This window comes from Asparagus officinalis, chromosome 7, assembly GCF_001876935.1.
Source record: "Asparagus officinalis chromosome 7, Aspof.V1, whole genome shotgun sequence".
Taxonomy (NCBI): domain Eukaryota; kingdom Viridiplantae; phylum Streptophyta; class Magnoliopsida; order Asparagales; family Asparagaceae; genus Asparagus; species Asparagus officinalis.
Window position 1 is genome coordinate 14805104 of NC_033800.1, and position 18654 is coordinate 14823757.

The following is an 18654-nucleotide window of genomic DNA, read 5'->3' on the forward strand; positions in this document are numbered from 1 at the left end:
AATAAAAAAGTGGCTTTTTTATTTTTTTATATGTATAATATATGTATATATAAATATATATACATATATTATACTCTCTTAGTATATATGTATAATATATGTATATATAAATATATATACATATATTATACTCTCTTAGTATATATGTATAATATATGTATATATAAATATATATACATATATTATACTCTCTTTGTATATAAGTATATATAAGTATACTCTCTCTTATATAAGTATATATATGTATAAGTATATATAAGTATGCTTTCTTTTATATAAGTATATATAAGAATACTCTCTCTTATCACTACCACAAAATAGATATATGGGGACGGTTATTTGGGGACGGTTCAAAACCGTCCCCTTTGCCTCCTAAGGGAACGGTTGTGTGACGGTTACAATCGTCACGAAAAAGTCTAAGGCAACAGTCCAAAATAAAGTGTTGGCCTTGAATTAGACTTAAAAAAAAATTAGTAGGCTAAAGGGACGGTTTTGTAAAGGACTCGCGCCCAAACTTTTTTAACAAAATTTATTTTCTCTCAGAACCGCCTGACCCGATAACTAAAAATTTTCTTCACCCGATAGTTAGGGTTTCTCATCTTCCTCTCCTCTCGTCGAATCCTCTCCTCTCGTCGACTCCCCCGTGCGCCGTCCGTCACTTATCTCCTCTCGTCGACTCCCCCATCCGCCGCTCTCTTTTTTCCTCTCGTCGACGCCTCCGTTCACCGCCGGCCACCTTCACTTCGTCAGTTCGCCACGCCTCCCCCGTTAGCCGTGCCTCTCGTCGCTATCCCCTCTCTATCATGTTGTGATTTGGGGTATATCTTTCTCCTTTTCAGTCATGGGTTTCAATTTTTTTCCTTTTTCTCTATTTAATGAAAATTTTATTTGATTTTACAAATTAGGGCTTTGTTGTTTTGGTTGATCATTGAAGGTGGTTAAAAATTCTACAGCCTTACTGGACAAGGTTATTCCGCAAAATTGAATTGGTATATGTTTTTAATTTTTGTTTAAGATAATTTATTTTTTCTATTTTTTCTGTTTATGCTCTTCACTGTAGCCTTCGGTTGATTTACATACTAGAGTTTATCACTAACAGAACAAACATATGGTGACATACTGCATGGTAGCAATAAAAATTTGTCACGGGGTTGTTCAAGAGTGTTTCTGTAATTCAGTAAGTGATTTAAGACTCTTCCGAAGACAAACTAAGATTAATCTGAACCTCTGAGACATTGTAAGGTAATGGGGGGAAAATTATAATGTCTCAGAGGTCCGACAGTGTTCGCATACTTTGAGAAGTGGAGGAAAAGATACGGTACTCATCTCCATTCCTTACTTTCTTTTATTGTATTATAATTTTTCCCCCATTACCTTACAATGTCTCAGAGGTTCAGATTAATCTTAGTTTGTCTTCGGAAGAGTCTTAAATCACTTACTGAATTACAGAAACACTCTTGAACAACCCCGTGACAAATTTTTATTGCTACCATGCAGTATGTCACCATATGTTTGTTCTGTTAGTGATAAACTCTAGTATGTAAATCAACCGAAGGCTACAGTGAAGAGCATAAACAGAAAAAATAGAAAAAATAAATTATCTTAAACAAAAATTAAAAACATATACCAATTCAATTTTGCGGAATAACCTTGTCCAGTAAGGCTGTAGAATTTTTAACCACCTTCAATGATCAACCAAAACAACAAAGCCCTAATTTGTAAAATCAAATAAAATTTTCATTAAATAGAGAAAAAGGAAAAAAAATTGAAACCCATGACTGAAAAGGAGAGAGATATACCCCAAATCACAAGATGATAGAGAGGGGATAGCGACGAGAGGCGCAGCTAACGGCGGAGGCGCGGCGAACTGACGAAGTGAAGGTGGCCGGCGGCGAACGGAGGCGTCGACGAGAGAAAAAAGAGAGCGGCGAACGGGGGAGTCGTCGAGAGGAGATGAGTGGCGGACGGCGCACGGGGTAGTCGACGCGAGGAGAGGATTTGACGAGAGGAGAGGAAGATGAGAAACCCTAACTATCGGGTGAAGAAAATTTTTAGTTATCGGGTCAGGCGGTTCTGAGAGAAAATAAATTTTGTTAAAAAAGTTTGGGCGCGAGTCCTTTACAAAACCGTCCCTTTAGCCTACTAATTTTTTTTTAAGTCTAATTCAAGGCCAACACTTTATTTTGGACTGTTGCCTTAGACTTTTTCGTGACGATTGTAACCGTCACACAACCGTTCCCTTAGGAGGCAAAGGGGACGGTTTTGAACCGTCCCCAAATAACCGTCCCCATATATCTATTTTGTGGTAGTGATAAGAGAGAGTATTCTTATATATACTTATATAAAAGAAAGCATACTTATATATACTTATACATATATATACTTATATAAGAGAGAGTATACTTATATATACTTATATAAGAGAGAGTATACTTATATATACTTATATACAAAGAGAGTATAATATATGTATATATATTTATATATACATATATTATACATATATACTAAGAGAGTATAATATATGTATATATATTTATATATACATATATTATACATATAAAAAAATAAAAAAGCCACTTTTTTAGGTTCCGGCCCGGGACCAAGAGAGGGGCCGGCCGGAGGCCGGGACTTCGCCCGGGATTCCGGGCCGCGGCCGGACGGTCGAGCACGGCGACGCGAGCGTTTTTTGGACACCCCTATATATAATGCAGGGCAATAGAAAGTTATTTTATAAATACAACGGTGATCCAACTCAATTATAGAAACTACAGAGGCAACATGCCACAATGTAGGACCTAAAAAGAGATCAAGACAAGTTTCTATATTCCTTTTCTAAAATGTAGGCCCTAAAATATGTTACAGATAGGCATTTAGCCTATATTTTATTGAAAAGAGAGACTGGGATGAAAAGAATGGCTTAAACACAATTTGGGTCAATATTCAGTATTTAAATTATAGTCCTTCACATTATGTTCCTTGCAAATACACTATTACTTATTTAAGATCTAGCTAGGCAAGATCTCCGCTTTAAATCGAATGTGAATGTACCATGCATTTTTTTTAAAGAAAATATAACAACTTTGAAAGTTCTCCAAAATCTAATGAATTTAATTTTATGAGTACTTTTTTTATATATATTTTACTGATACTAAGAGCATGTTTGAGAACTTTGGATTTCGCAGCAAAGTGCACATGAAAACATTTTGATCGTTTGCAAAACGTACTCTAGTCACGTGATCGAGGAAAGCAAACCATTGTCCTCGTGCGTGCATGGTTTCCAACCTCCCGCGGTTTTGGTCCCGGAGATCTCAACACCTGAATCCCAAAGCGAGTGGGTTTAATTAAGTACGGCCTTGGTCTTTTTTCAAAATTGGAAACGAACGAATTCTTATTCCAAAGACTAGTACTCGATCATGTCGTGTGATTTTGTCATCCTCTAGAATTTTTTTTTCAAAAAATGGTTATCGTGTCAGTAATCTAGTGACTGTTGTCCTTTTTAAATATATAATAAAGAAATATATGGCTTGGGCGCACCTTTCAAAGAATCTAGCTTGCTAACCCCTATGTGCTCCCAAATTAGGGGTGCTAAATCGTCTCCGTATCCGAGAAAATATCCGTCACCGTATCCGTTAGGATACGAATACGGTTACTCAAATCTATAACCGATAGGATATGGTTACGGATATGGTTATCCGTTAGGATACGAATACGGTTACTCAAATCTATAACCGATAGGATATGGTTACGGATATGGTTTTATAGTAAAATATCCGTATCCGTATCCGAAATATCCGAATACATACTAGTCATACTCTTACTATAGTTTCGATTCTTAGATTATGGATTTGTGGTTAATTTTGATGATCAAAATATCTAATCTTAACTTTTCAATTATAATGGACATATTAACAAACTCTTTTGTATCACATGAACTATGTTTTTCTCAATACTATCTAGTTTTCTCATATCTGTTTTGTATCTGCATGCATATCCGCTTATATATCCGCATGTATATCCGTATCCGTATTCGATTTTAGCGGATATGGTTATAATTTTTTCTTACCGAGGTATATCCGTATCCGTATCCGTATCCGAGATGGGTAAGCGGATATGGATATAATAAGCATCATATCCGAGCCGTATCCGGACCGAATGCACCCCTATCCCAAATGTTTGCTTGCATGTTATGTATGTATATTTTTTTGATGTAACGGCCCGGGCAAGGTCATCTCATATTGTTAAATTTCCCAATACCCCCTTGATCTTTTGAGAGTTCCCTGTAAAACCCCAAAAATTTTGTCCGCTGGACTGGGCGCGCGTTCCACAAACTCCCCTAAAACTTTCAATTTTCTTCACTATAAGTGGTTGGCGACTCTATTAACGACGCGTTCGGAGGATGTAAGGGGAAATTTTAAAATCTAGAAAAGTACAGAAGGTTTTTTGTTGAAAAGTAGTTCCAAATTTCAGAGGAGGGTTTTAACCATGGTTTGTCTGTAGAATTCTTTTACATATATAATTTGATGTCAGCGAATGAGCCCACCTTAAAGGATGCGGCTAAATTTTGAGAAATTTATATGCAAAATTTAAAATAATGCGTGTGTTTATTTCTCAAAGAAAATAATAATAATGCATGTTCAATTAAGCAAAAGTTTTTCTAGGGTGTCCTAGGCTGTACAAAGCATGCTCTAGTTTATAGGAGTCATGAGAAGAGAAGAAACATTAAGGGTTTATTAATACGGTTTTTTATAGAGTGTCCATACGCACTCTATAGAAAAACCGTTATTAATACCACCTAAGAAAATATACAACTTTCATGATAGAAATATCTCGAAATTTTTTAAAAATAAAGGACTATATACGGAATATCCTTTAGCATTATTTTTCTCTGGACGTTTAACGTCATTTCCACACCGCTGAACAAGACTTTGACGCGTATGGTCATAAAAAGTGTCGTTAGAATCTTAAAAAAGTTATTAAAGTGAGGATTGTCTCAATTGTCTGATGTTTCTCAAATTCAAACATGAGCTGACTCTATTCAACGAGTCTACGAAACTAGGCCGCGGTTCTGAACATTCTAAAACCAAGGTTTATTGGTTAGTAAAGTTCCACGGTTTTGATTTTAGGTATCGTTTGGCAAAGGTTTAAGTGAAGGGTTAAGAAGATTTAACCTGTTTTTAACCCGCAAAACGTAAAAAATCTATACAATGGTTAAAATGAGTTAACCCTTCATAATTTGTCAAACATAAAAAATATGAAGGATTAAGCTAACCCCTCTAGAAGGATTAAAATGAGTTAGCCCATCAAAATAAGGGGTTTACTAGTACTCCTATTTAGAATGATTAATAATTAACCCTTATAATTATAAAAAAATAGTCAAAATTCTTGTTATTCTTAAATACTAAAAATGATCATAATGACTAAAATAAAACTTATATAATGAGTTAATGATTTAGTCTTTCGGATTATCAAGTAGATTAATTATGTTAATCATTCACCTTAATCCTTCTTTCTTAACCCTTTACCAAACAGGATCTTATGTAATTAACTTCTAAGGTGCGATAATTATTTGTAGACAAACATTGACCCTAGAAATCCAATACCTTGGGCTCTTTGTATGCGGTTTTGGGTCCATTATGTTGGTACATGAGTCCATGAGCCATGCTGCTGTTTTATTGGTACAAAGGCCTTTTCTTGTTCATTGGAACCATATTTAAAAGTGGTTCAGTAGTGTATTTGATTTTTAATTTATATATGAGCTATCTTTATAATGTCTTTTATTGCAACTAACTATGTGGACTCACTTTTAAGTTAAAGTTTTTTTTACAGGTTTTCTATAATAATTAATTATCATATACTAAGTATATTAGAGAATTGATCTCTTAATGGAGGTTAGTTAAGATCAATTACTGAAAAGAATTAGCTAAAAAGTATATCCAAGTGGTTGTTTGCAAAAAAAAAAAGTTTTAAAGATGACTTATGTATAAATTAAAAGTAAAAAATGATTTATAGAATGACCATATCTGAAGACTGTTTCTGTCACAAAACCCTAACACAAAAGAAGAAATGAAAAAAAAAAGAAAAATTCTATCAAATGCAAACTGTTGAAAAGAAATAACAATACACCCTTTAGTTACCGCAAATTCATCTTCCTTCATTAGAGTACTAACAATATATTACAAAAAGTAATGCATTACTGAGAGACTATTGAAGTCTTCCATTAAAGCTTTGGCTTCCAAGTAAAATGTTAGGAATTATATTTTTCGAATACTTATTTCGACAAATTTATTAGTTTTTCTTATTAAGATATATAATTTAATCAATGAAGAATTCTTAATAACCTTGAATATGATTTAAGAGTCTTTAGATACTCAACTTCATATTCAGACATTGCTAGCAATGTAACTAGACCTTACTTCAAGCCCAAAATCAACTTGTTCATCTCAGATTGTGCATAAATTTGAAAGGCTTTTGATATAAATAAAGTCCCTCATACTAATAGAAAGAGCTGTAAAAAGTATAAAAATGACAGACCTAAAATCCAAATTCCTATATTCCCTCAACTCTCTTCAAAAAATTATGATGTTCTTGATTTAGTCACTGCACGTACAGCCCAAAGTTGCATAATTTAAGTTGCGCTACAATTTAGCTTCAAAAGAAATGCTATGCTAATTACCATTTAAAATCCAAAACTCATCAAGTACACACTCAAACATGGGCAAGGAAGGTAAATACTTCTAATATTCTACAATTAAACATGATAATTGTAGGGGGAAAAAAGATACGTAATTTTCTCATCCCCTTCTTTGCTTGGCACGTTTCCAAGTCTGATGACCCTTGTTCTTCCATTTCTCTACACCACCAGGACGATTTTTATTTTCAATCTCTTGAACCTTGCGCTTCCTGCAAGTATGATAACATATTAAACAAATAATCTTACAACACAATTTAGCGAAAAATATCATTAAGAAACTTTCGAATCTAACCATGCAGTTAAAACAAGCTAGTCATGAACATGCATGGTCTGGTGAGCTGATCTTATCATGTTTCAAAAATTGTGAAGCAAAGTAAACGTGTCTCACAAAGTTTAATTCATTTTTAAGATCACCGTGACCTGCTTAAGAAAATTCTAAACAAAATTTCATGTCTACATAAGCTTGTGTAAACACCTACTTATTTGGGTGCCATTAAAAGAAATATGTGCATAAATATGATGCTTTCTTATGAAAGAGGCAGGTAATCTCCTCATGATGACCAAGAATCCTGAGAGAACAATACAAAAGCAAGCACTCACTAAGAAATTATTACGAAGTCAATTCCAGTTGTGTCTTCTAACAAAAAAACTATGTTGCCCAACTTTTCAAATCAAATAGGCAGATATACGCGTTCCTCTTTTCTTCTCCGAAAAGTTTACAGGTATTCAGAAGTTCCATATTATTGCTTGAAAAATTAAATAAAATAAATAATCGTACTATCTCAGGAATGATGACATTTATTTCAAAACCAACCTGGCGTTTCTTAAGAGATGCATCTGAAGCAATTCGCCCGCCAATTTATTTGAAAGTTTTCTCCAGAAAAGCTTTATTAGGAAAAGTTTTCCTCTTAGGCCATTTGGTCACTGTGACTAGTATTCCATTTAATTGTGATCTATGCGCTTCATACAAATCACTTATGGCTGGTTTACCATTCAGGAAATAAGTCCACATAGACAGTAATTTACCACTTTTCTGATACAACACTTGAATTCAACTTTTACCCTCTGAAAATAATTGACTTCTAATTTCACAATATATATATGGTCTGCTTACATGGTCTGCAAAGTTCCATCTCTCATTCTTGGAATTTCTAGATGAGCTTCCTACATTTTGTATTAAAGTCTGAAAATGCCCATAAGAAAATAAGCAGAGATATCTTTTTTACCTGTTTAAGGAATTGCAGTTCAAAAGTCATTTAGATCCAACCAACCATAAGCAGTCGTAATTCCATTTACACAGATTTGCAGACAGTAGTGAACCAAAGTCCCTTCAGAAATCAGTTCCTAGCTAGTAGGAAACTTTTTTGATGGTTCACGTACAAGTTGATTCTGGCTGAAAAACAGTTCCTAGCATCCAAATGGACAATAGGTGTAACTGTTGCTTGAATCCTAGCACTGGAAAAATGACTTAACACAACAGATGTAACTGCCTCTAAACATATGTGCTGTGTCTGTGTCCTGCTCCAGGTTTTCATAAATCTTACTTCACTACCTTTCTGGAATTTACCCAGGCATCTTCAACTTCAAAAAAAAATCTTTTGAAGGCTATGCCCAGCCCATCGCTGAGAAACGAGGGAACATATGTAACAGGGTTCAGCGGGCCAAGGATCTATTTCCGATTTTTTTGCTCTTCTGATATCATCAACTTTTTAAAAAAAACTTTCTTGCTACTCTTGATGATAGTGAATTATCTATGTACTACAAGAGGATAAAAGGTGATCTCCTAGCAGTAAACTATCGAAAAAGAAATCTAAATATTAATTACTATTTATTGGATCCCTCCGGGCAAAAGTCCTTGCTACGACACCAAAACTCCGAAGTTAAGCTGAGGTCCCCACAGGACAAGCACCCTTTATATAAGTAGAAAACCAGACTCACACAGCAATGTCTACTTCTGTATACACTTTAAATTAATGGCCAATGGAAATTGAACCTAGATTGCTATGATAACATGTCAAGAGAAACAATTCCCCTGCCACTACACCAAAACTCCAGATTCATAGTGAGGGCAAAGGGTTGAAAGTTTATACTCAAACACCTCCTAAATGAAAATGAAGACAAAAAATTCTTCAGAGATTGCAAGTCTATTGGTCAAGATGGTGGGCAGTTGTTTCTAGAGACCTATGTAGCACGGACACGGATCCGACACGGCCATCCGACACGCCGACACGAGGCAAATCCTAAAAAATACATAGGATACGTGTGTTCGACACGTGTGTCCGACACGGACACGACACGACACGGCTTCATGTTATGCGTGTCAGTGCTTCATAGCTAGAGACTACAAAGGAGTTCATACTTTTTGCTACCCACTTTTATATTCAGTTCTTGTGCTCGGAGGACCTTAATGCCCTTTTATGAAATATGCATGTCCGTGGATGGGTATTGAGAATTTATTAGTTGAACCTTGTTAATTTTTTATTATTTAATATTGCAGAACTTGTAAAGCAGACTGCCTGGGTTAGATAGGAATCACAATTATATTTTAAGGTACTGGTTGGATTTATAGTCAGCTGACTTCTAGCTTACAGCTCACAAGAGCTGAGCCAATTTCCTGTCATTGATATCGATGATGACGAGCCTTCAATTCTAGACACTGATCTAAATGGTTTTCTTCTTGTTTTCATAACTCTGTTCTCTTATTTAATGATTGCTCTTTGGAGGATTACTCCAAAGGGGGTAACCCCACAATTTCCCTACTTGATCCTTAATGTTAGGAAAGAAAGTCTCGAGGGCCCAGCTGTGGCCCTAAAAGCTCTAGCCATAAAACCAGGGAAAGAAAAGGGAAAAGAAAAAAGAAAGATGAATCAGGGAACAAATGATACATTGAATGTGGCCTCATTTTTAACACAATGCCATACTTTGGTGCCAAAATATGAGAAGAATGAGAATTTATTGATATCAAACATACATGAAATGAGACGAGGTAAACATCAATTTGACCCTATGATATTTGCTATATAATCAAAGAATTGAGAAGTCATGGTAAAGATAAGTCCTGGGTTTTTATTAAGAAGATAAAAGGAGGAGGAAAACCTTGAGATGGTCCTGCAGAGGTTCTCTCACTTTTTTTTCAGTGGAAAAGTAGATAAGAAAGATTCACAAGGCCGAACCACAAATAGTTAGGAAATGCTTGATGAACAAAAACACATTACACATCTTGAGATGATGAAAATAGCACATTACTACGACTTTAGATGAATAAGAACACATGAGAAGAGTTTTATGTTTATCATACCTGTATGACTTAAGGGTTTGATCTGAGAGCAGCTCATCAGCCAATGTACCCTTCCTCTCTTTCTTAGTTAACCTACCGGAGAAGAACTCAGATACAGGTTCAACTACAGTGCCCATCTGAATAAATAGTAAGCAAAATAGTCAGTGATAGGAATATAACAGGTATAAGTTAATGATATAATATAACAGGTATAAGTTAATGATATATCAGTAAATTCTCAAACATGCTACTTGCCTGGAAATATTTGGGTAGTGCCTTAGACTTGTCTCCCTTCTTGAAGTGCTTTTTTGGATCAATGGCATTCCTTAACTGCAGAGAAGCCACAATTTTTAAGGCCAAGAGACTGATGAAAAGAAAACTAAGCAAACCGGATCATGCAAAATTCAATGTTCAGCGAAGTCCTAGAACTTCAAAGTTCAAGCTGAATTAGGAAATCATGTAAAGATAANGCCATAGCAGTTCAGCTTCCAACCTGAACATGCGAGAAAGAAAAGTTGGTTTCTCCTAACTGATATTTCAACTTCAGAGTTCCAATTTGTGCTTTTGCCTTTTAGATATATTTGAATATTCCTGATCTACATTTGAGTTTAGATAATATTTGTAAATTCTTGATTTGCATTACATCCTATTTTATTGCTCATAAATGTAACATTGCTTACCTTCCAACTACCAAAGTGTTCGCTTTATAATCACGATTGAGTAGCCATACTGATGCTTACTCCCCTAGTTGCTTCCAATAGAAAGTGGTAATTCCAAATCAAACAATTGAAATTTATCGAAATTCTTTTTGAGCTCAATCATCAAAGTTTAATTACTAGAACTAATATGGACCTTTTTGTAAAAGAAAAGAAAGAATGGAACATAATATTATCAATAAAATAATTTCAGAGCTTTCAATCTATACATCCCATAAATGATAAGAACATGTCGCTCCCCAGGATTTTGTAAACTAAACCAGAAACTGAAAGAAAGCTGCTTTGAGAAGAACACGCCACTCATCAGGGTATCGCAAACTACAACAGAAACGGAAAGAAAGTTACTTAGGGAGTGCTTACGACAACATGCCCCCAGCAACTTCCAATCTATTGCAAAGCTGAAACTGTGGTATTGTCTCTAAGCTAAAAAATGTAAAGGCCTCACATATATAATTATGACCCAGATAGTAAGAACTAAGAACATATCCAAATCACAAGCATAATTTTTAGATGGTATCATGGTAGACTGTCTATCTAACTATTATTTTTCGAAACCAGGAACAAAGATATTTCTCAAGCCATCATCAACATAAAAAGCATCAAAGCAGTCAATAAAGACCATTCCTTCATTTCTATAATTATACTTACAGGAAAACATCACATGTATGGAAGAGAGAAGAATTACGGTTCTTTATTATTTGTAATAACAGCTAGAGATTCATTAGTTAATTCTCCAAAAATGAGAGAGACAAATATCGCGAGCAATCCTCAATAGTTCATTCCACAAAGGTTTCCCCCTATAAAATCTGTGGCACGTTTGAATTATAAATCACTTATCCACAGATTCCACATAAGAAAAGCAGTAGAAGGGCACTCATGGGGTTTGCCCCTTAAACCCTTTGACCTAATGCATCCAGACCCATAAATGAAACATCTAGTGAATGGTAACCTCGTTGCATGCTTCAATAATAAAATTTTCTATACAACAATCAGCTAAACCCTAATATTTCTTCACTGCATCTGAAAATTGGGGTCTAAATGTAAATAGATTACACTACATGTAACATAATGTTTCAAAAATATCATATTCAAGGCTCATAACATAAAAGCTAAGCAAACTGCCTCAAAATTTATATAACACAAAAAAGAAAAAGAAAATATACCTTGAGAATCTCGAGATCCTTCTTCAACTCCGGAGTAATTGTAGGTGCAGGCATATCAAACCTGAAACACAAAATTCAATTAAAATTCAATCAGACATCGATCAGAAAACTCAAAGAAACAAATTCATTTTTCAGCATTCAACTCACCAACTCTTTCCAGTTGTATCCTTCACATTCTTCTTCATCAATTTGTTCAGCTTCCTCGGATCCCTCGGAGGCACAAACAATCCATCCACAAGTTGATCCTCAGATTTCCAAACAGAGCCATGCTGCGAGCTCTGAGCCTTTTCTGAGCTCTTTGTAGTTCCACTGGTTAAAGGAGGCAATTTTGGAGCCCACGAGAGCCCGATTGCTGATTTATCCGCCATTATTCTAATCAAAACGAAGAACAAACTAAAGGACTTGAGATTTTCTTCGCTTTTGGAGGTTTCACGAGTTAGGGAAAGTTATTATGAACGAAAAAGGAGTTTTTTAAAAATAATAAAAAATAAAAGACGGAGTTCTAGGGTTAAGGATAAATGACGGGAAAAGGGAACAATACCTTTGCCGGAGACGGAAAATCCCGAAGATTTTACAGGATGATTCCGGTAAATATCGGCGGCGACGGCGGGGTAGAGCACAGTTTTGGGCTGCGGGTAAAAGAAAAAACGGGAGCGTGGTAGGGTGGACGTAGGGGTGCATTCGGTTCGGATACGGTTTGAATATGACACTTATCATATCCATATCCGCTTTTTGAAAATGGATACGGATACGGTTCGGATATTCATCGGTAAGAAAAAGGCATTATCATATTCGCACTAAACGGAAACAGTTACGGTTCGGATATTAGAGTCGGATACGGATATGATACGGATATTAATCGTGTGTGTGTAATTTTAATAACTCGCAAATAACTAAAAATTAATATACTTGCAAGTTGCAAGCAAAAAAATCCAGAACATTGCTACACAGATTCAGATATGCACTCTCTCGTGGTATATAATTTTCAAAATTTGATATTACAAACTTACAGTTTCTCTATTTATTTGTGTGTTTGTAGGTATTGGGAATGGGGGTGGAATTGGCACTTAGGTATCAGTTGAAAATTTTTAGCACTAATTTTAGTACATTGTAGTTCCTAATTCCGAAGCAAGTTTTAGCTTATAACTTACTACTTTAATTCAAGGTTCATGTTCTCTAGAACTTCACAAAATTTAAGCTAAATCATTTGTCAAACAAACTAGGTCTTTTCTGTTTTCAGTCAATAAAGGATAGCAAATTAGGGCTTTTTATCAAATAAATTAGGGCTTTCCACTCAACGAAGGGCTATCGAATTAGGATTTTTTTTATGATACAGATTAGGCTTTTCATTCAACCAATTAGAGTTTCGAATTCACCTTAGTGTTAGAAGAAACCGAGGAGAGAATTTTCGGAGGTCGCTGTTGATGGTCGGTCGAGCTTGAAGGCGGAGGCTTGAAGTCGGTCGAGAGCGGAGCCTTGGAGACGGCTGAAGTCGAAGGCGGAGGCTTGGAGACGGCGGAGGGTGAAGGCGGAGGGCGGAGGGTGAAGGCGGAGGGCGGAGTCGAACGCTTGGAGACGGCTGCGGTCGAAGGTCGAAGGCGGAGGCTTTGAGATCGTCAATTTTAGGGCAGAAGAATTTTGATCTCTGAGAATTTTCATTTAATTTAAATCGGGTCGGGTAGAGGATAAGATGAGTTGTATATATAAAGACCCGACCCAACACCCGAGTATAAAAATTAGCTGAGTTATGCACATCGGGATATGATATATCCGGACCGTGTCCGCAACATCGACCCGAAAAGCGTATCCGAATGAAAACCCAAAACTAAAACCGAACCGAAACCGTATCCGGATGGTTGCAATCTTTTCTTACCATATCCGCTTTTTAAACGGATACAGTTGCAGTCGGTCCGGATATATCCGGATTGTTTTGCACCCCTGCCGTGGAAGTGTTTGGTTACGGCCTGGGTTTGGGAAAATATCTATCTTACCCAGTGTTAGGGTTAATTTTTATTCTAACTCCCGCGATTCATTTATGGGGTTTTTTAGCTATCAGTCCCTCAAAAGTCAAAAACTTGATTAATTTCACCTTAGTCTCTCACGGTTTTGAAATTGCTTTTTTATCCTTCAAATCCTATGGGGTCTTCTTGCAAGTTGGTCCCTTTGGAGTTTGTAATTAAATTTTAGATCAACTCTTAATCCAAACACCCTCAATACCAAATTACCTCTCATATTAGAGGTTGAATAAACTTTACAGGGGACATGATTGTTGGGAAGCTCAAAAATAGATTAGGGCAGTTTCTCCGGCCAGTAGAGAAGATGACCCAATGAATTTGGATTTTCTAAACTAGCATTTGGGATTTAACCTGGTGAGAAAGGGTCTAAAAACTTAACATAAGGGTAAAAATGGAAACACACCCTCAAAACGTTAGATTTGAGGGAATATTCCCTCCTAATTTAGCGCGAGTTAACTACAAGAACTAATTTGCAAGAATCCATAGGATTTGAGGGACTAATAACCAATTTCAGAGGTTTGAGGGACCAATATTGAATTATTAAAGATGTGAGGGACGGACAAATATAGAATTATTGTAGATATGAGGGACTCATATCCTAAAAACCTTGGGGGTGAATTTTACTAAACCTCCAAAAGTTTGGGCTTTAGCACTTCACCCCCAAACAAATTTTGAAACTTTCACTAAACTCTCGATAATTAAGTTTGGAAATTTCAGAAAACCCGCAAAAAGTTTCGACTTTTTCCTGTATGTTTTCAATGATCAGAAGTAGATCAAATTGAATTGGTAATCAAGAAGTATGTTAGTATCCCATTACCAGTAATAATCTGTCTAATTATAAACCTTAACAAGTCTTTCCTGATACACATTTTTTTGAGGGTACTTTCTTGAGAAACATGCACAGGGTGAATATCAAAAGCTTAAGCACGTGTGCTTAAACCTCCGTAAACCATATTCATCAAAATGCTTTTTACAGGAATCTTCATCTCTCTGCATTCAAGTTTCTGTGTGCGCAATTTTACAGTTGCAGGACAAATGCAATACAAAACCAACATCAAAAGGTAACTGATGAATGCGATGGCCTGCAGTATTTGAGTATTTGTGAAACTTCCTTTTGTCTCAGGGCATCTACTTAATACATTGCCTAAGCAATAAGGCACTGCCTCCTTCTCTTTTTCCTTTTTGGATCAGTAAATAAATTCCTCTGTCAAATAAAATGGATCCATCGAAACTGCAAGTATATGTTCACAACAATCGGTACAAGTTGATAAACAGTAGAAAACATAAATGCATTCTACAGGTTTTTTGCTGTAAAGTAAGATTTTCAATCACAAATCAAACTGTCAGCTTGGTAAAAGAGTTCCATCTTCATTTTTCTTCACATTTCTTCATAATCAAGTAAACAAGAGCAGTTACACCTTTCATTTCACTAGACCAAACACAAAAACTAGGGGATAAATGAAAGGTCCTCAAAGTAAAAAAAGAAACAAAGGTTACCTAGAAAAGCCCCCTAAACTCTTAACCAATGTGGACAAAAGAACAATGAAATACTCGTGCAAAAGCTTAAAGATCAATACAGGCAAAGTATCTAATGAACTGAACTAGTAAGTTATAGTGAGAGGTAAAAGCACAGGCCAATGATTAAAGTTTCAAATAGCTGATTCAAAATAAAGAAGAAAGCAAAGATATGAGGATCTTTGATACTTAAAAAGATCATAGAAGCTACTAGAGTGAAACAATATTGCTTCAAAATACAGCTACCTCATCCCCAAACCACTTTAATTCTAAGCTAACCCACCAGCGATTATTCATCTAATCCTACCTAAAAACAATAATAACTTTTACAAAACCATCCTTAATTGACAACAATACCCCCAAACGTGCAACTGTTTCTTTCTCTTTTGACCCTTTCAGGTGGGGAGATTTCAGGAATGAAAGAAATGAAAGAATGGAGATCAAGAAGAACATGCTTAAAAATTCATTTGAAGCTCTCTGATCAATGAACAAAATGCTGGAGGAGGAAGACATAAAAAGTGTTTTCATTCTGAGAGACAGGTTAAGTTACCTCGAGAAGGAGAATGAGAGCCTAAAACAAGAAGTCCTTCATCTAAAACGCCAGATCGTCTTACTTCAGGCTCAAGAATCCAATAAGAGATCAGTGCCAAAGACGAAGGTCAATACCTCTATCAACAACAATGGCTCGTCACAAGAAAAGCAAATCGTGGCAATCGAAAGCTCGTTCTCTAGACGTGAATTTCCTGTATCACTAGCAAAAACTAAGGATAGAATGTCGAGAGTGCCAAAACCACCACCAACACCTTCTAATTGTTTGCTTACAGAACAAATAGCAAGCGATAAGGAAGCAAAGCTACCACCTCCACCGCCACCGCCACCATCAAAACTGCGAGGCCTATCGAAGAATTCAGTGAAAAGGGTGCCAGAAGTAATAGATCTCTATCGAGCCATGACCAAAAGGGATAGTAAACAAGAACGAAGAACAGGTGGCCTAGGGATTCAAGTGGTTCAGAATGCTCGTGAAATGATTGGAGAAATTGAGAATCGATCTTCCTACTTGTCAGCTGTAAGTAACCAGTATCAAGAAGTTGTTCTTTCTATTAGGAATGGTTACCCTATCTTCATTTCAATAGATAATAATGTATGAATTAAAACATGTATCACAAAATTATTTTTCGGATTAATTGCCTATAGACCCCTGTGTTATCATAGTTTTGAATTTACTACCCTTGTGGCGTGCAAATAAACATATATCGCTCAGGTTATTGTTTTTTATGGGCTTATTTAATATATAATGCCCGAAACATGTATCGTCGATCAGTAGAAAATCAACCAGATAGGCAAAAACTAACCAAGGGCTCATTCACCAGATTAAGTCAGACGTGGAAACTCAGGGTGAATTCATCAATTTATTGAAAAATGAGGTGGAAAATGCATCCTTCAGAGAAATGAAAGATGTAGAAGCATTTGTGAAGTGGCTGGATGAAGAGCTCTCCTACTTGGTTGATGAGAGAGCAGTGCTCAAACACTTCCCTCAATGGCCAGAGAAGAAAGCAGATGCAATGAGAGAAGCAGCTTGTAGCTATCGAGATCTAAAGAATCTCGAATCCGAGGTTGCATCATTTCACGATGATTTGCACCAGTCTGTATATGTTTCTCTCAAATGCATACAAACTTTGCAAGATAAGTAAGTACGAGCATGAAAAAAAAAAGTTCACTTATGAACTACATAAGAAGTATTACATAATTTTTCTCTGTTTAGACTAGAGAGAAGTGTTCATAGCTTTGAAAGGGCGAGGGAGAGCGCAATGAGGAGGTATAGAAATTTCAAGATTCCTTGGGAGTGGATGCTCAATACTGGTATTATCAATCAAGTAAGCATATTTTAGGCCCCCCTGTACTATGTATATATCAAAGAAAATGTAGCATTTGAATGTGCATTCTCAGATTCTGTTGTATCCGCAGTTAAAATTGTGCTCGATGAAGTTAGCCAAATTACACATCAATCGGGTACTGACTGCAATAGAATTAAATGAGTCATCTGAGAATGAAGATCTAATGCTTCAGGGTGTTCGATTTGCTTTTCGTGTTCACCAGGTAAATCTCTGGCTATTAAACCATTTCACTTATATGAATGCTATTTCTGCATGCTAATCAATTGAACTATGGCTTTATTACAGTTTGTTGGTGGGTTCGATGAAGAGTGCAAGCATGCGTTCCAAGAACTCAAAAAAATTGGCGAGCAGTTTTGTTTATGATCTGAGAGCCATCTGAATTGTCTCTAAGAATGTTTAAAGATGTTCAAGTGAGACAAGAATGTATGAATAACTATCTATGATTATATTTGGGTATAAAACTTCAGTAGATCAATTCTGTTATGTTACTTTCCACACAACACTACGAACACATATACCTTCTCACATTAACCTGTAATTGTAGTTTCAAATAGTACCTGGCGTTGTCCTTTCCTGCAAATGAGTTTCAGAGTTCAGTCTGGTCTAGAAAATGTTTAAGTAGTTAATATCCATAGTTCTAAAACATGATATTTTGAATGAAAATTCATCAGTCTTGAGAATCAAATATTTTTCAGATACACTGAAGGGCGTGCACAAAGTTTTCAGGCAGTCGCTAGATGATGTTACTGCTTACTAGTGATTTTTTTTATATTAAAAAAATGTCCTATTTCTTACAGCTCAGACCGAATGATCTTATTTCTTTATAGGAGTGGTGTTAGGGGCACACCCCCTACCACACCACCAACCACACATCCCTCTCCCATCGCTACAGTAAACCAGGCCCCACATGGGATTTAAAAATTTTTAAAATCCCATGTGGGGCCCGGTTTACTGTAGCAATGGGAGAGGGGGGTGTGGTTGGTGGTGTGTTAGGGGGTGTGCCCCTAACATTATTTTTCTTTGTAGCAGCAAAAATCAAAACGTTTCCCTATTTTAAGCATTTTGACCGGTATTGTACTACAAGTGACATCCTTTACGGGAGCAAAAAACAGTAAACTATCGGCATGTTGTATTCTTCAGATATAACTACTTTATTTTTGTTGAATAGTAAGTTCCTAATATGTTTCCTAATTATTTTGGTAACAGGTTATTGGGATTCCTAATATGTTTTGGTAACAGGTTATTGGGATTCCTAATCTGTTTTGGTAATAGGATTTCTAATCTGTTTTGGTAACAAGTTATTAGAATTTCTAATCTGTTTTGATTTTGGTTTTAGAATTCATAGTATGCTTTTGGCTTTAGGATTTCTATATATATAG

The 18654-nt window shown here is 35.9% G+C and overlaps 2 protein-coding genes and 1 long non-coding RNA gene across 3 annotated transcripts; 1 reads left to right on the top strand and 2 right to left on the bottom strand.

The window, feature by feature from the left end:
- LOC109849805 (rRNA-processing protein fcf2-like) lies at positions 6532-13502 on the bottom strand. Its single transcript, XM_020419686.1, has 6 exons — positions 13227-13502; positions 11998-12222; positions 11851-11911; positions 10227-10301; positions 9993-10108; positions 6532-6903 (listed from the first exon to the last, which is right to left on the bottom strand). Exons 2-6 carry the CDS (start codon positions 12216-12218, stop codon positions 6795-6797), a joined length of 582 nt encoding a protein of 193 aa, XP_020275275.1. The 5' UTR covers positions 12219-12222; positions 13227-13502; the 3' UTR covers positions 6532-6794.
- Positions 7297-9979, bottom strand: LOC109849806. Its single transcript, XR_002249238.1, has 2 exons — positions 9037-9979; positions 7297-8875 (listed from the first exon to the last, which is right to left on the bottom strand). It is a non-coding gene; the product is annotated as an uncharacterized LOC109849806 (long non-coding RNA).
- LOC109849348 (protein CHUP1, chloroplastic) lies at positions 15638-17750 on the top strand. The gene is made up of 5 exons (XM_020419169.1): positions 15638-16446; positions 16751-17067; positions 17143-17254; positions 17346-17477; positions 17561-17750. Exons 1-5 carry the CDS (start codon positions 15865-15867, stop codon positions 17636-17638), a joined length of 1221 nt encoding a protein of 406 aa, XP_020274758.1. The 5' UTR covers positions 15638-15864; the 3' UTR covers positions 17639-17750.

What these genes read in the sequence shown, in the direction of transcription:
- LOC109849348 (XM_020419169.1), top strand. Translation starts at nt 15,865, where the DNA reads ATGAACAAAATGCTGGAGGAGGAAGACATAAAAAGTGTTTTCATTCTG. An exon ending in GATCTTCCTACTTGTCAGCT is followed by an intron (nt 16,447 to 16,750) that starts GTAAGTAACCAG and finishes CTCATTCACCAG; the next exon opens with ATTAAGTCAGACGTGGAAAC. An exon ending in ATACAAACTTTGCAAGATAA is followed by an intron (nt 17,068 to 17,142) that starts GTAAGTACGAGC and finishes TTCTCTGTTTAG; the next exon opens with ACTAGAGAGAAGTGTTCATA.
- LOC109849805 (XM_020419686.1), bottom strand. Translation starts at nt 12,218, where the DNA reads ATGGCGGATAAATCAGCAATCGGGCTCTCGTGGGCTCCAAAATTGCCT. An exon ending in GATACAACTGGAAAGAGTTG is followed by an intron (nt 11,912 to 11,997) that starts GTGAGTTGAATG and finishes TTTGTGTTTCAG; the next exon opens with GTTTGATATGCCTGCACCTA. An exon ending in AGGATCTCGAGATTCTCAAG is followed by an intron (nt 10,302 to 11,850) that starts GTATATTTTCTT and finishes GCTTCTCTGCAG; the next exon opens with TTAAGGAATGCCATTGATCC.